This window comes from Marmota marmota, unplaced genomic scaffold (genome assembly GCF_001458135.2).
Source record: "Marmota marmota marmota unplaced genomic scaffold, marMar, whole genome shotgun sequence".
Lineage (NCBI taxonomy): Eukaryota > Metazoa > Chordata > Mammalia > Rodentia > Sciuridae > Marmota > Marmota marmota.
The window spans coordinates 205,813-224,229 of NW_026000102.1; the positions used below are offsets into that span (position 1 = coordinate 205,813).

General features: G+C 51.2%; 1 protein-coding gene and 1 long non-coding RNA gene across 9 annotated transcripts in view; one reads left to right on the forward strand and one right to left on the reverse strand.

Moving 5' to 3' along the window:
- Positions 1 to 1,769: 1,769 nt before the first annotated feature.
- Positions 1,770 to 18,417, reverse strand: part of Vps13d (vacuolar protein sorting 13 homolog D) — a 241,475-nt gene continuing 224,827 nt past the window's right edge. For all 8 annotated transcript variants that reach the window (XM_048783582.1, XM_048783583.1, XM_048783584.1 and 5 more), the window contains 3 exons: positions 13,242 to 13,373; positions 5,914 to 6,154; positions 1,770 to 4,514 (listed from right to left, as the gene is read on the reverse strand). In XM_048783582.1, coding sequence (XP_048639539.1) covers positions 4,383 to 4,514; positions 5,914 to 6,154; positions 13,242 to 13,373 — 505 coding nt within the window. In that variant the 3' untranslated portion in view covers positions 1,770 to 4,382. The remainder of the gene's footprint in view (positions 4,515 to 5,913; positions 6,155 to 13,241; positions 13,374 to 18,417) is intronic.
- LOC107155485 lies at positions 13,852 to 17,141 on the forward strand. Its single transcript, XR_001505189.2, has 2 exons — positions 13,852 to 14,378; positions 15,530 to 17,141. It is a non-coding gene; the product is annotated as an uncharacterized LOC107155485 (long non-coding RNA).

Genomic DNA, 18,417 nt, shown 5'->3' on the forward strand with positions numbered 1-18,417 from the left:
TATTAATTTTGATGTGGAGTGGATGGAGGCGATATTGGGCAGGGAGAGCAAAAAGGGATCAATATGTAATAACCATTCTCAGAGGATACAACATAGATGTGAAAGTATATTTTTGTTTCGCATTTGTATGAAAATCTAAACACTCATCTTTGGTCTGTACAGCTGCTTTATTTGTCCCTCGGCCAGAGAGACACGGCTTGGGTTAGCAACCACCTTTCAGGACTCTTGCAGACGCAAGTGAAATTTCACTCCCAAGTTCCTGCACAAGTGCTCTCTGGGGTAAATCAAAACTTTGAAATAACAGTGCATGTACTTGGATCTGTGCTTCAGAAAGCACTTTAGGACCTTTCAAATACCTGTCCTCAGGTCCTGGGAGAGCGTCCCAGAGAGCAGTGAACATCAAGTTTACTTTGCAGTGCCAGAAATCACATTCTTGCTCTGAGGAGCTGGGGGGAAGCAGGGCTGTGGCTTCCTATTGAAGTGGTACCTGGCGGGGCAGCATGTTGGGCTTGGCGGAGAACTAGGAAGATGTCCACACACGCCCTTCCTGTGCCTGGTGCGCTGGGGTGGTTCAAGTCAAACACTGCCCTGCTGTGCCCATGAGCAGGGTTGGTTCAGCTGTGCTCCTGGGGGCGGGGGCTCCCCACATCTTCCCCGGACACTCAGAGGACCATGTGCTTTAGATGCTGTGCTTTGCTTTGGGAAGTGGAACCCTTTTCTGCTTTAAGCTCTGGAATTTGTTTGACATAGGGTTCCAACTGTCAAGGTCAAGAGGGAAGTGGTGGCTGGGGTGACTGGATGGGCAACGGGAGCACGTCTTGGTTAAATCTACTTCTTCGCCTGGTCCACATTGAACTCTGACTTGACATATCTGGAGAAAACAGAAGCAGGTCGCTTGGCTCACTTAAAGCTCATGGTCACTGACTTCAGGTGGGCATGGCTGCTGCCTGGCAAAGGCATCACGCTGCTTCAGCCGTACACTTTCCCACCGTCCTCCTTGGCTATTTTAACTTCCTTCTCTCCCCAAGTCTCCATCACCTCCTGCCCTATACTCACTCCTGGCTGATCTGAAAAATGAGCACCATTTTCTTGATCAGCTCATCTGCCACCACTCCTTTATGGCCGCCCCTCCTTGTCCCCTCTTTAAGAGATGAGGTCACCTACATTGCACAGGCTGGCCTCTAACTCCTGGACACCCGGATCCTCTTGCCTCAGCCTCTGGGACGAGAGGGGTTCACCACTACCCCTGCACCAGCCACCCTTCCCTCGTAAGGCACAGGTATTTCTCTCCTTCATGCAGGGCACGACTCCTTCAGACAGTTGGCAATATTTGGTGTCTCCAATCTCTCTCCTTCCATTTTTCTCTTGGACCTCCTCCCTCCCAGATTTCAGCACCACAGCTCCATCAAAACTGCTCTTAGGAAGGTCTCCAGTGGCGCCAATGTGGCAGGATCCATTATGAATTGGGGGTCCTCCTCTGGTTGGTTCATCTTTGAAACCTTTCTGGACCTGCGTGAACCACTCCTGAGCCACTCCCATCTCTGGATGGTCCTGCTTAGCCTTCCATTTATCTCTTAACTCTAAAGGACACATCCATCCTGGGGGCTCGGCCCAGCCGCCTCGGGTGGCATGGTGAGCAGGGCACAAGCTGCTGGAGGGCGGCAGAGGCTGCATTGTATTGTGAATGCCGTGCCATACTTGGTGTCTGTCATCGCTGAAGATTCTAGAATCTATGGAACACCAGGAAACGAGAAGAAAACAAACGAGTCTGGGAAGTCAACAACGCATTTTATTCCACAGGAAGAAGAGAGACGACTCTGATATGGGAACCAGATTCCAGATCTGCACACACGGTGACCGAGTGCTTACACAGTGGGGAACAGACCTTCTGTTTTCAGAAGTTCACCAAGCAGCTGCCATCATTTTTTGAGGCACAGATGACACTTGAAAACGAGGTGGCCCTGGAGCCTTCTGAACACTGGGGTGGGCACCCACCAGGCACAGCAGTTTGGGGCCGGGGCTGAGGTCGCCCAACTGTTTCCACCACTCAGGGCTGGGGCCCGGGGCTGGGCACGTTGGCCAGGCTGGCCTCCCGACATGCGTCGGCCAACCGCGCTGGCTCAGGGGACTGGGATGGCTTTTGGTCTCCTTATTATCTTCCCCCTTTTCATCCCATCAATTTTACTTTCCTGAAAGAGGAACTATGCATTTTGAGGCAGCATTAAAATTGGTAGAAATTGTCCTGACAAAGTCTCAGACACCGTAGGCTAAATACCCATTTAAGAAGAAATAGGATATTTATGGAGCCTGGGCAGGGCCTGCTTCTTCCACAGCTTTGGATTCTGTCTCAGCAAATTATGAAGCAATGGCAAAACCCCTGAAATCTTGCCCAGGCTGGGCACGAGGGCTGCAGGGCAGGGAGGGTGGGGGAACCCTGTAGTTGGCCCTCTCTTGCCTGGTAGCCCTGCCCTGTTTGGTCTCTGGATCCCCTTTTAACATCTGCCCCTTCAAAAGTGCAAATGTCAGAGGAAGGGGCTGTGTCTCACAGGAGATGGACAACCATTTAAAGAGCTGATTCAATTAGAAAGCAGCTGGAAGAGGGCAGTGCACACCACCAAGCACCGGCTCCCGGGCAGCCCTTGGCTCCCTTCCTCAAGTCAGAGACCACAGCACTTGGGATTGCTGGGCCACAGCAGGTTTCCATAGCAATATTAGCTTCTCAATCCAGCAAGGACATCTCAGGGTGACTCTGTCCCAGCAAGTGACAGAAGGCTCACTGATGCACAGAATCAACCCTTCTGAGAGTTTCATGTGGAAGAGAGAGTAATCTCAGGCAGTTGGTGACTGATGACCTCAAGCCAGACTTGTGGGGGGCAGGGACAGAGGTTGGAGAGGAAGGCCAGGGGAGCTAACACTTGGCCTTTCTGCTGTGAATCTTGAGAACACTGATATCCTCATGATGGTCACTTGGAGAGCCACAAACCCCTGATCTCAAACCACTTGGCCTATGAAAACCTAGACTCAGTTGTGCCACCCCCTGGCTTGTAGCCCCATGAGAACTATCCACTCCTGGGAAGCACTACCCAGGTGCAGAAGTGCTCTTCCTCCTCTCTGAACAGACCCACGCATGCGCACATGGGGTGGGAGGGGAGGGAAGAAGGAAGTGAGGAGAGGGGATGGCTTCATCTGTGTCGTGGAAGGGGTGGGCTGTGAACTTTGAGCATCCAAACCTTCTACACATCCACTGATCCCCCAGGCCTCCTCGGGTCTCAGCTACATGTGACAAGGTTGTAGAAACAGATTAGCTTTATTAAAATAAAAAATTTAAAAATCACAGGTGAGTCCTTCCCTTGTAGAGTGAGGCTTTTCTGCCCTCGTTTTCTTTTTCCTTACAGAAAAGGGGAAAACTGAAGCCGAGAGCCAGGCAGAGCCGACTCTTGGACCAGGCTTGGATTCAAACCAAGGACAAGACACGCTCTGGCCAAATCCTAGTTCCAAGAGAAGCTCACGAGCGCAGGTCTGCACAGGTCTTCAACACTTGTGTTTCCCTCTCTTCTCTAAGACCTTCTTTTCCTTCCTCCTTATCCTGGTGTCATCATCCAGGTCCCTCGGGCAGTGACACCAGCACACGGGCCTTCTCATCAAGAGAGCCCACTCATGTCTCAAACCTCTCTAAAAACAGTGTGCACATCAACTGAAGACAACGTCACCTCGGAGTGGGCAAGACCAGGCAGGGGAGAGCCAAGGGGACACAGAGTAGGAAACCACCGGGGGAATCTAAGCAGCAGGGACTAGTGTGAGGACAGAGAGGGCCACGGGGAGTGCTCTCTCTGGGGCAGCCAGTCACCGCCAAGGGCTCACTCCTAACACTCAACCTCACCTCCACCTGCTCCTGAAAGTGCAAAGCTCAGACGCGACACAGCTGTGGAGAATGCCCCTCTCCAGAGCACCCTGGATGAGGTGTGAAGAACTAGTGCAAGAGAAGATCCTGTGCAATTTATGCGCCTTTACAGGTGACAAACCTTCACGCACAGCACAGCCCTGCTCGGAAGCTCCTGTATATTTACAGACACGCAGTTGTACATATATACATGTTAACAAGATACAGGGCAGTTTAAAAATTAGATTCATCTTAGTACTTTTGTTTTTTTGACGTTATTCAGCCGACACCTTTTAAAAATTACTTCCCCATAATCTAAAGTAACTCCCCGGCCCACAAATTAACTCCATTGGGTTCCCCCATGAGGGCTTCCTTTCCCTTGTTCCTTGGTATCTTCCCCCAGACCTTCTGGTTCCCCTCTGTTCTGAGCCGAGTGCACAGGCGTCCGTCTTCTGGGTGGCCAGGTCTGTGTCTGGGAGCGTCCCTCCAGCAGCTGGGGCCTCTAGGAGTCCAGCTCTAACTGCTCTTGATTTTCACTGAGTCTTAACATAAGCTGCTGTTCATAGTAAAGGCTCTTTGCATAGTTTATTTCTTGGGATAACTTGACAGCAAGGACCTCAGATTTCACATGGACCTAAGAGGAGAAAAGAATGAGCATCTCATTCTCAGGGTAACCAAACTCGACCAGCGGTGTGGGCGGCACAGCTCCACCAGCCCAGCGGCTGACAGGATGACACTAAGAGGCTTTGAAGAAAAACACAGTCCCAAAGGCCCCCTAGTTGATTCTGACTTAAAAATGTGGGTGGATCCTCAGGACCTGCATTTTTAATGCATTCCCCAGGTGACCACTGCCAGCCCATAATTACCCAACATTTGGAAGCTCCTGACTGAGGCCAGTTTCCATTCTGAGGAGGAAAGGAGCTGCCAGACCAGGATCATGAGCAGTGGCAAAGGACTGACCTTGGGATTCAGGTCAGTGATTCAAGCGGTTGGAGACTGGAGCTTTTCTGAGCTAGAATGTGCCTGTCCACCTGCCTTGAAAGGGGAGACACGTGAGGTGCAGCTCCCCACCACTGGGAGGAACTTAGAAAACTCACACTTTGGGGTGCTAACTCTCTTAACCAGCCAGCCTGAACTGAGCCAGTGACTCCAGGAAAACGTCACAGCCAAAACAAACCCGAGTGCATTCCTGGGCAGGGGCAAAGTCAGAGGTCCTGCAGAGAGAGGCTCAGTAAGGCCACTGGTGTTTCTGCAGAAAGACCATTCAGTGGAGGCACCTTCCCAGGAAGCAGGTGAGCCAGGCAGGACTGACACCTGGGTGTCAGACCACAGCCTCAGAGGGGCAGGCCTCCTCACCTGTTCAGCCACAGTCCCCTGAGTCCATGCTGCACACGGAGGTGGCTGTGGCCTGGGTCCTGGAGTGGGGCTGGCTGGCCTCAGCCTCGACTTCCTTAGGGGTCAGCTGTGTGACTGAATGAGTCATCTCCCCTGACCCCTGGCTCAGCAGCACAGTGGGGACAATGGCAGAAAATAACCTGCACCAAGCACCCAGTGTGCAGCCTGGTGCACAGCGTGCCCTCCTGATTGCTGGTCCTCAGGGGGAGCTTTACTACTCAAAAGTTCTGCCAGAGCAAGGCCGCCTGCACCCCAGAGGTGAAGTATGATTTTTATCTACAATATCTATTGAGCATGCCGGGTACTGTTCCTTTGTTATCAGAGACAATACAGGGTGAGCTCTATCTCCATCTTATAGTTAACGCACTGAAGATGAACAGTCAAGTTCAGGTGCATGAGAACCATGAATTCTGTTAGTTCTTCCTCACAATTAACCAGAGTGAGCCCTGCTACCTGCTGTATTGATGGGGAACAAGGCACAAATGCTGAGTAATGTGAAGCTGGAGGGCAGCAGCTGCAGCCTGACCCTCTCAGACAAGTCCCAGTAGCGATCAGGGTCAGAGGGGAGGGCGACAGGGGCTGCCACCTTTGGACCAGAGCTTGCCCATCTCAGGGTCAGGGGGCGGTTGGGGACTCACCATCGGCTTCTGGTGGGACGGGCCTGGGATGGACACGCCGCTGCTTGTGCTCGCCGCTTTCTTGGTCACCTGCACGTACACTTTGCCATGGTCCTTGGAGACGAGGCAGTGGTAGAGGTCGTCGTATTTGACCTCGAGGAAAATGGCCTCTCGGTCAATATAGTCCCCGCTCTTCAGGAAGTACACGGCTTTGGAGGAGATGAGCACACAGTAGCTGTCAACGTTCTCCACGGCTATGAAGCTGCACAGGGAAGGGAGAGTGGGAACGTGAGCTTCTCCTCCATGCTGGGGGCCAGGCTGAGCACGCAGGGAATGGGTAGCGCCTGCCCAGGGCTCTGGGGTCTGAGGGCCTGAACTTGAACCCAGGAGCCCTCACTCACCACACCTTGGGCAGGTGGCTCCACTGCTTGGCACCTGCTTCCTCATTTATAAACTAGGAATCAGAGGGACCCTGGCCTCAGGGGCTGCTGTTGGGCCATGTAGTTCCCTTCCACAAGCACTGGGTAAATGTTCCAAGTGACAGTGACTTTGGGTTCCACCAAGAGAAGCGATTTCAGATCCAGAAATGGTACCTGTGGGGTGTTATCTGGGGGTATCTTTGGAGAGCTTAAGCCTTAGAGGAAACTGAGCAGTGCTGTGTTGATAGAAAGAAAGTACCGTGCTTTTAAAAGTTAAACTGAAGGAGCAGCTAGGGCATGCTGCCTAGCACGCAGGCGGCCATGGCAAGGGCTAGAAGACATGGCGGGGTGACGAACACTGACGGGGCCAAAGAAGAATTCAATAGGTTTCCCAAGCTGCGTGATGCCAGGGGACAGCAGGACACAACAGAGTCTCACTTCCACATTCACCCTCCTGTCACCCCGCCTTGCTCAGTCCTTCCAGGGACTCGGAACTCTGAACTCCATGTTCAGCAAACACCAAGTTAGAAAGTGCTTTCTTGTAACATTGCAATCTCCGTTTTCCATTTTCAAAACTTTTAGTCATTCTTTGAAGAGATTAGGGCCATTCAGGAAAACCTAACCTAAAAAGAAAAAAAAAAAGGAAAGAAGAAGTCCACCTCTTCTCTCCCACGGAGCTTACAGACTGGACGTGGGAACCCGCGTAGCCAGCCTCTCTGCTCAGCTGCTGGAGGAAGACTAGTGAACTCTGGGAAGGGCACCGACAGCTCCCCTGCAGCCTGTGCTGGCCTTTCACCATGGGGCTGGACCTCAGGGGACAGCGAGGGAGGATGGACGGCGGCAGGAATACTAAGAGCCGACAACACACGGGCTGTTGAGCGCCTGTTCCAGGCTGCTGGCCTAGAGCAGGGGCTCCACCTGAAGCAAGCGCCTCTGGAGGAGGCGGAAGGCCGCAGGTGGCAGGAGGTCTGCCTGCTGGCGGCCTGGGGGTGTTCCTGCTGGGCACCTGCTCCCTCCATGTGGGGTCAGCCCTCCCCAGAACACAGCCTCACTCCCGACCAGCTCACCTCCCCAGTCTAAGGATTCACAATTCCAGTTTCTCGAAGCTTCCCCCAAAGGCTCACCCCTCCCCCACTCTGGCTACTTCCCTGCCTTGGCCTCCCAGGGCGCTGCCCAAGGCAGGTTTGTTCTTTCAGGTTTCCTGGTCAGTACTCCAGCTCTTGGGCTAAGCTCTAAGTCTGTGGAGTGGGGTCCACACCTTACGTCCCCCACCTCCCTGACTGCTCTCCCCACGAGGACGCAGGAAGCGTCCACCTTGTTCCAGCTGTCTTTTAATTACAGCCCCCATGACAAACACTGGGGTTTGTTGTTCTATTCTGACTAGTTGGCAATGCCAAGAATGCAGACTTGTAAAGTCCCGATGCCAAAATTAGAAACACCCGGCAGCCCCAGCGCCCAGGCTGCTCAGCGGACTTCCTCACGGCCCACACTCTGATAGCGTCGCAGGCGACAGCATCACGGATGCGAGCTGAATGGAATCTAAATTAGCTGGTCCAGGGAAGACAGAAGGACAGAGACAGAAGGAAAGACACAGAAGAAACATGTCCTGCCAAATGGAGAAGCATCACGGCCCCAGCTGGAACTCGTAGGGGAACTGGCTGAAAATCCAAAGGCAGCCTCCATTCCTGAGCACTAGGGGGGTGGGGAGGGCAGGCGCAAGCCAGGAGGCTGTCATGGGCTCTCAGGGACTGCAAAGGTGGCCACCGTAGGTGGACAGCGCACATCCACCCTGTGTGGCCTCACTGCCACTGGCATTTACACCAGGAAGCAGCCCCCAAGCCAGGCAGAGGGCTGGCTGCTACTGAGCTGAGTGCGCTTCCTGGAGGGGACACCTGTGCAGGCTTAGAGCAGGCTCCCCTCCGCCATGCTGCCACGGGCAAGTCCTCAGCAGGCCAGGAAAGTTCTGGAGGAACAGCTCTGAGCTGGGAGGCCCTCCTGAAAGGCAGAGCAAAGTGAAGGGAACGGGGGCTGGGTGGGAGGGAAGCCCCACCAGCTGGGGACGCAGAGCAGGTAGTTGGCTTTCTTGGTGGCTGTTTTTTCTCCTCTCCGATGGGAGAGGCCAGTGCCTGCTGGTTTCCTTCACAGCCAGCATGAAGCTCCAGAGGTTCATGGCCATAGGAGCGCAGGCAGAGGGCGGCGCTGTGGAATGTGCTGGGATCTCTGTGCCCAAGTCCAGGCCCCATTCATACTCTGGAGCTGCTGCTGCTAATCACATATTTGGACATAAAATGTTCTAAAGTTTTCAAAGCAAAAGCAGATCATAGCCAAGGACATGACTGGGAGAAGAAAGGGAGCTGGGCAACGACCCCGAGCTGGTCAGCCAACAGCACCTCTACCTCCTGCTGCTTCCCGCCTCCACGACTGATGGCCAAGCCTTTGTGTCCGGTCAGCATCGCTGTGACCATTGATTCTGTGTTTTCACACAATGTGAGACCACATCAAAGGCTCATTCCAACAGCTCTGGACCAGGCCTCTCATTTGAGGGACACGGATCCCAAACTTGTCACCTGGTGAGAGAGAAGCTCAGCTCAGGGGGACAAGGGGGCCCAGCAAAGGCAGGGCCTTCCCAGCAACTTCCTGTCCCCTATCCCCTCATGACCACCAGCCGCGTGCCCTCCCTGTCCACCACCCACAGACACCACGTGCTTCTCTTGTCACGCCAGCAGAGCATCCGTGGTCACCTCAGGATTCAGACTTTCCACTCCTCGCCCCTCAAACAGGCTTCACAAAAGGACTCTGCTGGGCCATGGTGGGTGACTGGGGCTGACACAGGAGGAGGCCAGCATGTCCCAGTGGGTCCCGAGGACACACCTTCTGCCCTTTGATCTATTAACTCAGGGGACAGGAGGGGATGACAAAGCATGGCCTCGAACACAAAGCCCTGGGAAGGCTTTCCCTCAGCTGTGAGGATCAGAGAGGCCCCGGCTCGGTGCACACAGCCTGAGGCTGCTGTAATACTACAATTCATTTTATGAAAAATTAGGATTTCTGTACGATTTTTAAACTTGGGTTAAAGGTTTTATTTTTAACTCTCCTTTAAGGATGACTTAATAGATTCATGTGCCAGGAAGACTCAGAAAATGGCAGTGCAATGGCATCGCAAGGGCGATGGGACCTGCCAGCACACAGGCAACTCCGGATGCCAGACATACCGCACCCAGCGGCAGAGCCTCTCAGAACTCCTTATTAAAGACTTAGCAAGGCATTAACTTTAATGTGTTATCTGGGTCATCTGCCAATGTGAGTTTTAATTCAATGGCATATCAAAGAATGTCCAGTTCCCTAAGTATCAATAGTTGTTGACAGGTTATTACCTGGTTTAGAAAATGGAAGCTGGAGCTGGGGATGTGGCTCAGTGGTAGAGCACTTGCCTGGCATGTGCAGGGCCCTGGGTTCCATCCCCAGCACTGCAAGAAAAGAAGAAGAGGAAAAAGAAAAAGAAAGACAACGGAAGCTATGCACTCTGTTCTTCAAAAGGACTAGTTTTTTGTGTTTGTCCTGTGTGCTAAGGAATGGTTTAAATTTATAATGAAATGATATTAGAATCAGTATGGTGGCCTATGCTAAAAAAGTTCTGATTCTGTCTCTCTGCAAAGTTTATCAAAAAGAAGAGATGAGACTTAAAAAATACCATCAACAGTGTGTTCACAAAGTGGGTAAAAAAGGAGACTTTTACTATTTTCTTTTGTAGGTCTGGAGAGTGAACCCAGAGTCTCGCACATGCTAAGCCAACACGCTGCCATCAGCCACATCCCTGCACTGCCCTTCCTTTTAAAAATGTTAATTCTGAGACAGGGCCACTCTTAAGTCGCCCAGACTGGCCTCAAACTTGGCAATCCTCCTGCTTCAGCCTCCTGCGTAGCTGGGATTACAGGTGTGTCCCCCATGTCCCATGAGACTTTTACTCTTGACTATCTGTCTATTAGGTTTAGAGGCTATTTTTATTTTCTTTTTAAAAAAATACTTTTCTGTGTTAAAAACCCAATAAATGACACCTTCTACACAACTGGTAATACAATCCAAGGATTACATTCTAGAAAACAGCAGTTTAGAGCAGCTTTTCAGGTCACGGGTTGTCCCCGAGCACCTTTTTGAAAAGGCAAGAGCCCCCTTGTGCCAACAATCAGGTGCGCACCCTTTTATTTCAGAATGACAATGAGGCTTCTGACTATCAAGTAAGCATTAGAAAGCACATTAATTTAACCATACAGGGCAACTTTTACTTCAACATCATCTTAACTGAAGATCCTGGGTTAAAACTGAAAAGAAGAACAAAAAGATGGAGAAGCGACACGAGTCTGAAACGCATCAGAGAAACACCTGATCAACCAGAAACCGCAGCCTGTCAGCCGGCAGCCCTTAAATCCTACGCCAGCAACTATCTCCTTAATGCTAATTAATTAAATGGAATGTAAATACTAAATGCGACATGATCTAGGAGTACAAAGTTGGAGCTGCCTCGGCTCTGGGGGCCTGGGGTTTCCACTCCATCCGGAAGTAATTACACAGTATTTTTCAGAAGTGAAACAGTGAGTCTAACTGGAAAAAAATGTGGAAACATTTAGTTAGAACAGTAGAGCACGGTATTAAAGACCCTTTTAAGGGGTTAACTCTAAAGGGAAATATGCAAATAATTAGGTTTCTAAACATGTTTTTAATTACAAATCTAGGATAAAAGTCAGAGGTATGACTCGGTGCCTGTGTTTTCCTGAACCCCTTCTTCGCAAAGAGATGCCCGCAGGGCTCACACAGGAAGGCCAGGCTGCAACTGAAGATGCTTAGAGACACATCTGCCAGGGTCCCTGGCGACTTCTCCTGTGCACCCAGGAAGACCGAGGTCACGGGCCTTCCTCAGCATGCACTGGCCACATTCAGCCCACAACTCGGGTGGAGACACATGGTTTTCATCTTTAAAGTCAAAATGCATTCATGCCAAATATCTGCTCCTAGTTCACATGAATTTCAAGAGTTTTGTGAAATCTCCTTTACTGATTTGATTTTGCCTCCAGCCTCCCGTTCTCTGGCTCTCCCTCCCGGGAGCAGCCCCACGTGGCTGGGCTGAGCAGGCTCCCCCTCCTGTTTCCTGGCACACGCTGTTCTACTGCAAATGAGCTTTGTAAGGACCAGAGATGGTTCCAGTTGAACAGAGGTGAATTGGGAGGACATTAAAAGTACAATATAGAATAATTCATAATCTCAGCCTTTGGAAAAAAAAAATCCCCCAAAGATTGGAAAGCGGATATAAGTTAATACATATGCTAAATCCCAATATCCAACTGAATTTATTCAGTGCGTATTCTATGCCAGCCCCTGTTCTAGGTGTTGCGAATCCTCCAGTGAATGAAGAGGTGGGAATTCCAACACTCAAGAGGCTGCCATTCTAGTAGATTCTGCACCACGCTGATACCCCTGACAAATGATGGTCTGGGCCTCCAATTCAAAAGCCCAAAGTTTCGTACACAAAGTAGTGTAAATCTTTAAGCCAGGGAAGACAGGAATACAAAGTCCTTCCTGGAGTGAGACCACAAGGGGACCTGGTATCAGAGTGATGAGCAGGCCACGGCTGGAGTGAACAGCAGAGCCCATTCATGATGGGATATAGGCTGGGTTGTGCCCCACCCCCAATTCATATGTCGCCCGACGTCTCCCCACCCCCCAACAGGACTATTTGGAATGAGGAAATAATTAAGGTCAAATGAAGTCATGAGGTTAGGGCCTTGGCCCAACAGGAGCCGTGTTCTTCTAAGAGGCCAGAGAGCTCCCCTCCCTGCCATGCGAGGACATACAAGAAGTCTGTCTGCAAGCTACCAAGAGCCTTCACTAGGAACAGAATTGCCAGGCATGTAGATCTCATCTTCCAGCCTCCAGAACTGTGAGAACACAGATTTCTGTCGCTTAAGCCACTTGGTCTATGATTTTTTGTTGTGACAACCTGAGCCGGCTGACAGAAGAACATACCTACATTATCCAAATATTATGTTCTAATATTTGGAGGTATGGTGTGGTGACATGCCATCCCATCCAGCAGACAACAAAGGAATTCTGAATGTGATTCTTAGATCCCTGTTTGAATACTCGTACAAAGTGTGAGGTGAGTTATCCCAAACACTGTCTCCACTGACGACACTGGAGACCGCTCCGGGCACTGCATCCCCTGAGCTCCTCCACCAACCAAACATGCACCACGCTCAGGACACTCCCTGGCTGGCCTCACCATCCAGAAGGCAAATGAGCATCACAGAAATTAAACCAGTGCCCTGCAACTCACCACCCAGAATGCCTCTCTCTGGGCTGGTGATTCTAATACCTAGTCAAGTACTGGGGGTCTGCAGAATACCCTAAAATAGTGTCATATTTAATTCTAGCACACCAGCTAGATGTCACTAACTGAAAATGTGACAAGATATCAGGTATATAAGGCTCCATATTTAAAGAGCAGTAAGGTGACCTTAAAAAAACCCCACATTTCTAAAAGCATCGAACTACTGGTTATTTTTACTATTTGTTTATGGTTTGTTCTGCCATCCAACAGAAAATAATAGGACATCAGAGATTAAGAAAATTTTACAGGGGAAAAAGAAGCCCTTAAGATTGAGAGCCTTTACTTTTTCTTCTCTCTCAGAGTTGCCTGGACAGAGACGGTTGTGTCTGAAGAGACAGAAGAGCCAGTCATGGCTGCAGAAGGGACTTTGAGAAGCACACTGCCCTGTGAAGGCTGCTCCTGTGTGGTCACCTGTGGGCCAAGGAATCACATCACCAGCTCTGAGGTCCGAGCCTCAGAATGAGGCTGGTCACAGGGAAACTGCTCCCAGTCAGACAGAAGAGGTGACTGGGTGGCCCAACAGGGCTGTCTCCCAGGCTCCCACTTACAACTCGTCTTGGATATTGTCTGTTAGCTTGAAGAGCTGCTCCTGTCCCTCGGCCTGGCTCTCAGAGTAGCGGGGAAGCAGTCCCTGGGGTCCGGTGCAGCAACGCGGTCTCCGCACCCTCTGTGCTTGGGTCCTGCGGGCAAATGGACAGGAAGAAAATCAGTTAAGAATTAAGGTCAAAAGGCGCACTGTAGTCAACGAGCAGAATCAAGTACCATGAGCCTGTGACAGAGCGAGTGGTCATACTCCCAATTCAACCTGCCTGGAAACCCGCTCCAGCTGTGTGATCCTGGGCAAACCACTTAACTTCCCTAGCCCTCCGCTTCACTGTCTCTGAGCTGTCCCCTGGCGGAGGCTCTTGTTAGAGCCCCTACTCGAGCCTTCCACAGGCCACACTCTGCTTTCCTAGGAACCTCTTTGGGAGAGCCGTGGTGGGCTTGCAGTGGGTCAGAAGGAAGGCCAACGGGCTGTGGGCTTTAGTGGGAACCCACCCTGCCTCTGGCCTTCTTCTGAGATAGCTCAGCTGCCTGGGTGGAGGGCTAGGGACGGTGCTGGGGAACACAGGTTCCCTGTCTCATCCCAGGCCACCGTGGGCTTCTGCGGCCCTCTACCTCACGCCACTCAGCTCCTGGTTGCCCAAGGAATCTGCTTTGCTATGGCCTTCAGGGTCTGCTGCTGTTGTCTTTTTCCACAAACCATAGACAAGGTAATTGACAAATACTTTCTGGTGTTTTCCTAGAAACAGGAGTCCATATTTGTCTTGGAAAGGCTGCGCATATTTCAGATGACTGATAAGAGTGTGCTGGGTCTGTCCTTGGCCTTGTACTCTCTGTACTTTTTATTATTTGTTCCTGAAACCCACTGAAGCAAAACATCCCTCTCTAGACAAACCTCCAAGAGAGGCTCAGGCTTCCACACTGAATCAGCACTGGAGAGCCACGTGCTGGCCGGCCGCAGTGTGGAGACGGCCAGCAAGCACAAAGTGCCTTAGGGGGCAAATCCGGGCAGAAACACAGGCACGGGCACACCGGAACTGCTGCGGGCTGGGGGAAGGCTGGCGGCAGCTGCGAGTGCGTTTCACTGCTCCGCTCATCAGGCCGTGATTTCTGAAGGGCAGCCCCACACCTGGTGACATGTGGTAAGGGCCCTTACCAGAAAACCAGAAACCCCGGGTAGCTGGCCAAGAGTTCACCCACAAGGTGATACAGTCCCATTAGCTGTGCTCTTCAGGGGTAGGTAAAGGACTGTGAGGAAGTTTCATTGACCTGTGCCATGAACGGGCGAGGAACAAGGTCATTCAGGTCACATGTGCACACATTCCCATTGTGGCTCGACTCCCTCACGCCTTTAAGATTTGGGTCTACTGCTGGCTGTTTGGTTCCCAACTACTGGGAAGCCCAAAGGCCCCCCAAGAGCAGTATGGTGGGCTGCTTCCCCATGCATTTGATGTAAGGTTTGATTCTGAGTCCTCTCACCACAGGTAGCCAGTCTACTGGGAGGCCACAGGCTCACTCCAATACTGAAATCCTTCAATATATATCTGAAATCTATTCCTTTCTGTCACATCTAACAAATAGCCTCTGGATTTGTAATTCATGGGTACAACTGCCTCACAATTATTCTACTTCCATTCCATCCGTTCTCCTCACCACAAGGAGAACAGCCCATTAGAAATCACAGTTGGGTCAAGCAGGGTCACCTGCTCAAAGCACATGCGCTTCCTGTCTCACTTCCTGTCTCATGAGCACCTGTACCTGTGCTCTGGCTCCCAGGAGACATGGGGAGGAAGCACTTGGTCTCATTCACTGCTATCCTGGGATCCAGAACAGTGCCTGGTTGGTGGTAGAGGAGCAATCGCAGTTAGATGAATAAATGGGCCAGGCCAGGCCTTGTCTCGAAATAAAATATAACAAGGGCTGGGGATGTGACTCGGTGGTTAAGTGCCCGGGTTCAATCCCCAGCACCAATTAAAAAGAAAATAAAGACGACATAAGAAACAAAAACATGCGATGTGGGGTAGAGATGAAGGCCAGTTGTTGAGTTTGGAAGAAAAAGGGAATGTGCAAACATTGGTAGAGAGTTTAGAAACTTGAGATTTTGAGCTTTGATAGCCAACTGTTGACTTTAGGGCACAATGTCAACGAGCTAGAGTCCATCTTCCCAACAGGCCGAGGGCGCGACTATCCAGTCCACTGATGGAAGGAAGGGGCTCCAAGGCCCACCACGAGATCAACACCTCTGTGGACGCATGTCTTCTTCAACACAACATAAATTCTTTTCATTACACAGGGAACACATGCTGCTGCGTACGGGAAACACTGGGTCCTGGATCCCTCTGATGGGACCCACGGAAGCCAGAGAAGCCGGGGAAAGGTGGCCTGTTTCTGTACCTGAGCTCTGAGAAATCACCTCCTGACAACTCCAGCCAGCTGAGAATGTGAGGGAAAGTGCCCCACGTGGTCACGCCACAGAGCTTTCAAGTCCAGTCATTTCTGGGCCCAGAGGCCTCCCTGCAGGGCCTTCCTCACACACGTTTTATTTCCACTCCCAACACATTATCTTCTAACCTCTGAGGGACAACCCCCAACTCATCTGCGGAGGAGCAGTGGAGGCTCCCAGGTGAACTCCGACCATCTGCTGTTTCTTTTCTTATCTGGCTTCCCAAAAGGCTGCAGGCTGCCTCCAGTCTCCAAGGTCCTTGCCTTGTGACCACTGAACACCAACGGGCAGCAGGGTGGGGCATTCAGTGCTGTGGACTTCACAGTGGCATTCAAGGCTCATTCTCAAGCCATCACAGGGGAACCGAGAAGGAAATGGTCTTCTCTTTGGGCTTGTAAATATGGGTTTCTGACAACAGGGTCACGTGGACACTCTCACTACCAGTCTTCCTACCCCTTACTTACCACTTACCTTACTTAACCACTCTTACTACCTTAACCCTTTACTGTCAGTGCCTGCAAAGCTCATTTTTCTTCTCCAAAATTTGACTAAAATTTCAACTTCTCAGTCCAAGTTGGTAGGTCGTGGGCGGGGGAAGGGAGGGTGGAGTTTAAAATTCATGTGTGGACAAATTTAGATGCAAATTTAACCAAAGAATTACAAAATCCTATAAGCTAGTGCTTGCAAGCCTCCTGAGCCAGCAGTTTATACAGTGATACTGGCCAGGGCCACCCCTGTGGGTAGAACGAGTTCTACAATTACTCAGGAATTCAATACATACTACGAATTCGAAAAACCCCAAGAAACTGGGGAGACAGCAATCCTGAATTTGTCCATGCTCCCTGACTCAGGAGTACAGTGTGTCCATTTTTAAGTGACTGACTATTCCCAAGTCACTTCCATGCATATTCCAGTGAATCTCTGCCCCTGGAGCAGAAGAACTCTATTCCTCTTTTTTGAACCTCACGCTGGGGTGAAACTCATGACTCTCCTCAGCTCCAGGCCCATTATCACTGGCCTTGACTCACTGGAAATAATTCAACAAACATCTGTGAAGCCACCATCACCAGGTCCCAGACTCCACTCTGACCACAGCTGGGCTCCGTGTGCGGCCTTCTGCACCCACACCTGCTGCTCCTGCTTGCCTAAGGCAGCCATGACGCCAAAATAAGCATCTAACATTGCATGTTTTTGTTTCTTATGTCGTCTTTTTTTTCTTTTTTTGGTGCTGGGGACTGAACCCGGGCACTTAACCACCGAGTTACATCCCCAGCCCTTGTTATATTTTATTTCAAGTCAGGGCCTGGCCTAGAACTTGCGATCTCCTCAGCCTCCTGAGTTGCTGGGATTACAGGCGTGCACCACTGCACCTGACTTCTCATGTAGTCTTCTTAAATTGCAAAGTATTCTTCGGCACCTTCGGGTTTTGGTCTTTGGCTTCCAGTTGTTTGGGGCTTTTGGGGAAAAAAAAAGCTGCTGTCCTCTTGCTGAGACTCTGCCACCCTTCTTGTGACCACTGAACACCAGTGGGCAGTGGGGTGGGGGATTCAGTGTGCTGTGCCTACTTTACCAACACCCCACTGACTGAACATCCCATGATCCCCCACCATCTTGCTGATGGCACGTGAGTCATTTCCAGGCTGTGCTTCTACCAATGGTGCTGCTAGGAACCTTCCTGCACGTCTTCTAGGAGGCATCTGCTGGATGGCAGGGTGTAAAATTCACCTATCAGGATAACTCAAACTATTTTCAGTCACCACGTCACTGTTCCACGTGGCGACAATGCACTCGGAGTCCCTTTTCCTCCACATCCCTCCTAACATGAGGCACTGACTCGGGGCATGCAGTCTAATACACAGCCACTGGCCACAGGTGGCTACCAAGCATTTGAAATGTAGCCAGTGTAACTCAAGAACTGAATTTTAAACTACATTAAATCAGCTTATATTGAAATTGCATCTTGGACAGCACTGGTCTAGACTCGCAAACCTCTGCTGTTGGAATGGGTATAAGATGCCTGTTTTCTCATTCCACCTTCTTCAACTCAGAGGACAGTGGTGTCCAATGAAGAGACGAGAGTGGCCATGGGTCCGTCGCTGGCGCTGGATCTGCTCTGGCTCCCCACCCTGTCCCCGCCTGGTCTCCTTGCTGGCTTCGCTCCTTTCCTTGTGACCCCCTCCGCGGACACGACAGCAGCCACTTGGGCAAATCTTGGTTCTGTGACCCTTGGATGATGCAGCTTCAACTGGAAGTGGAAACCAAGCACTGCCCTCCTCAGGGGACAGTGCCTCTTTGTAACCAGCTCAACCCTCCGGACAGCTCGGCGGCTCGGTGCTGCGCACACTCTGCCTCCACACGCCTTTGTTTAGCCAGAGGTCTGCGGTGTATTTAATTGCTGCCAGCTGGGAGTTGTCGGCCATTTTAAGCCCTCAGCTGCTGCGGTTTATAAATTTCATAGCGTATAGAAAGAAGCAGTCCTTCCAGTCAACCAGCTAATCCAAAATGTCAGCACCGAATGAACTTGAGCTCTGAATTTCAGGAAAACGTCAGGGAGGCGGCGATGCGGCATGGGCGGCTCTTCCCCCAGGGAAGGGGCTGCCGATATGGAGGCCGATACACAGCAGATCCCCACCCAGGGAGGGAAGTCCCCCAAGTTGGTCTGCATCTGGCCAGTGCTGTCTGTCAGACACTGGAGGCCCCAAACCAAAGAGCATAAAAAGAATCGGTGTCATTTTCTT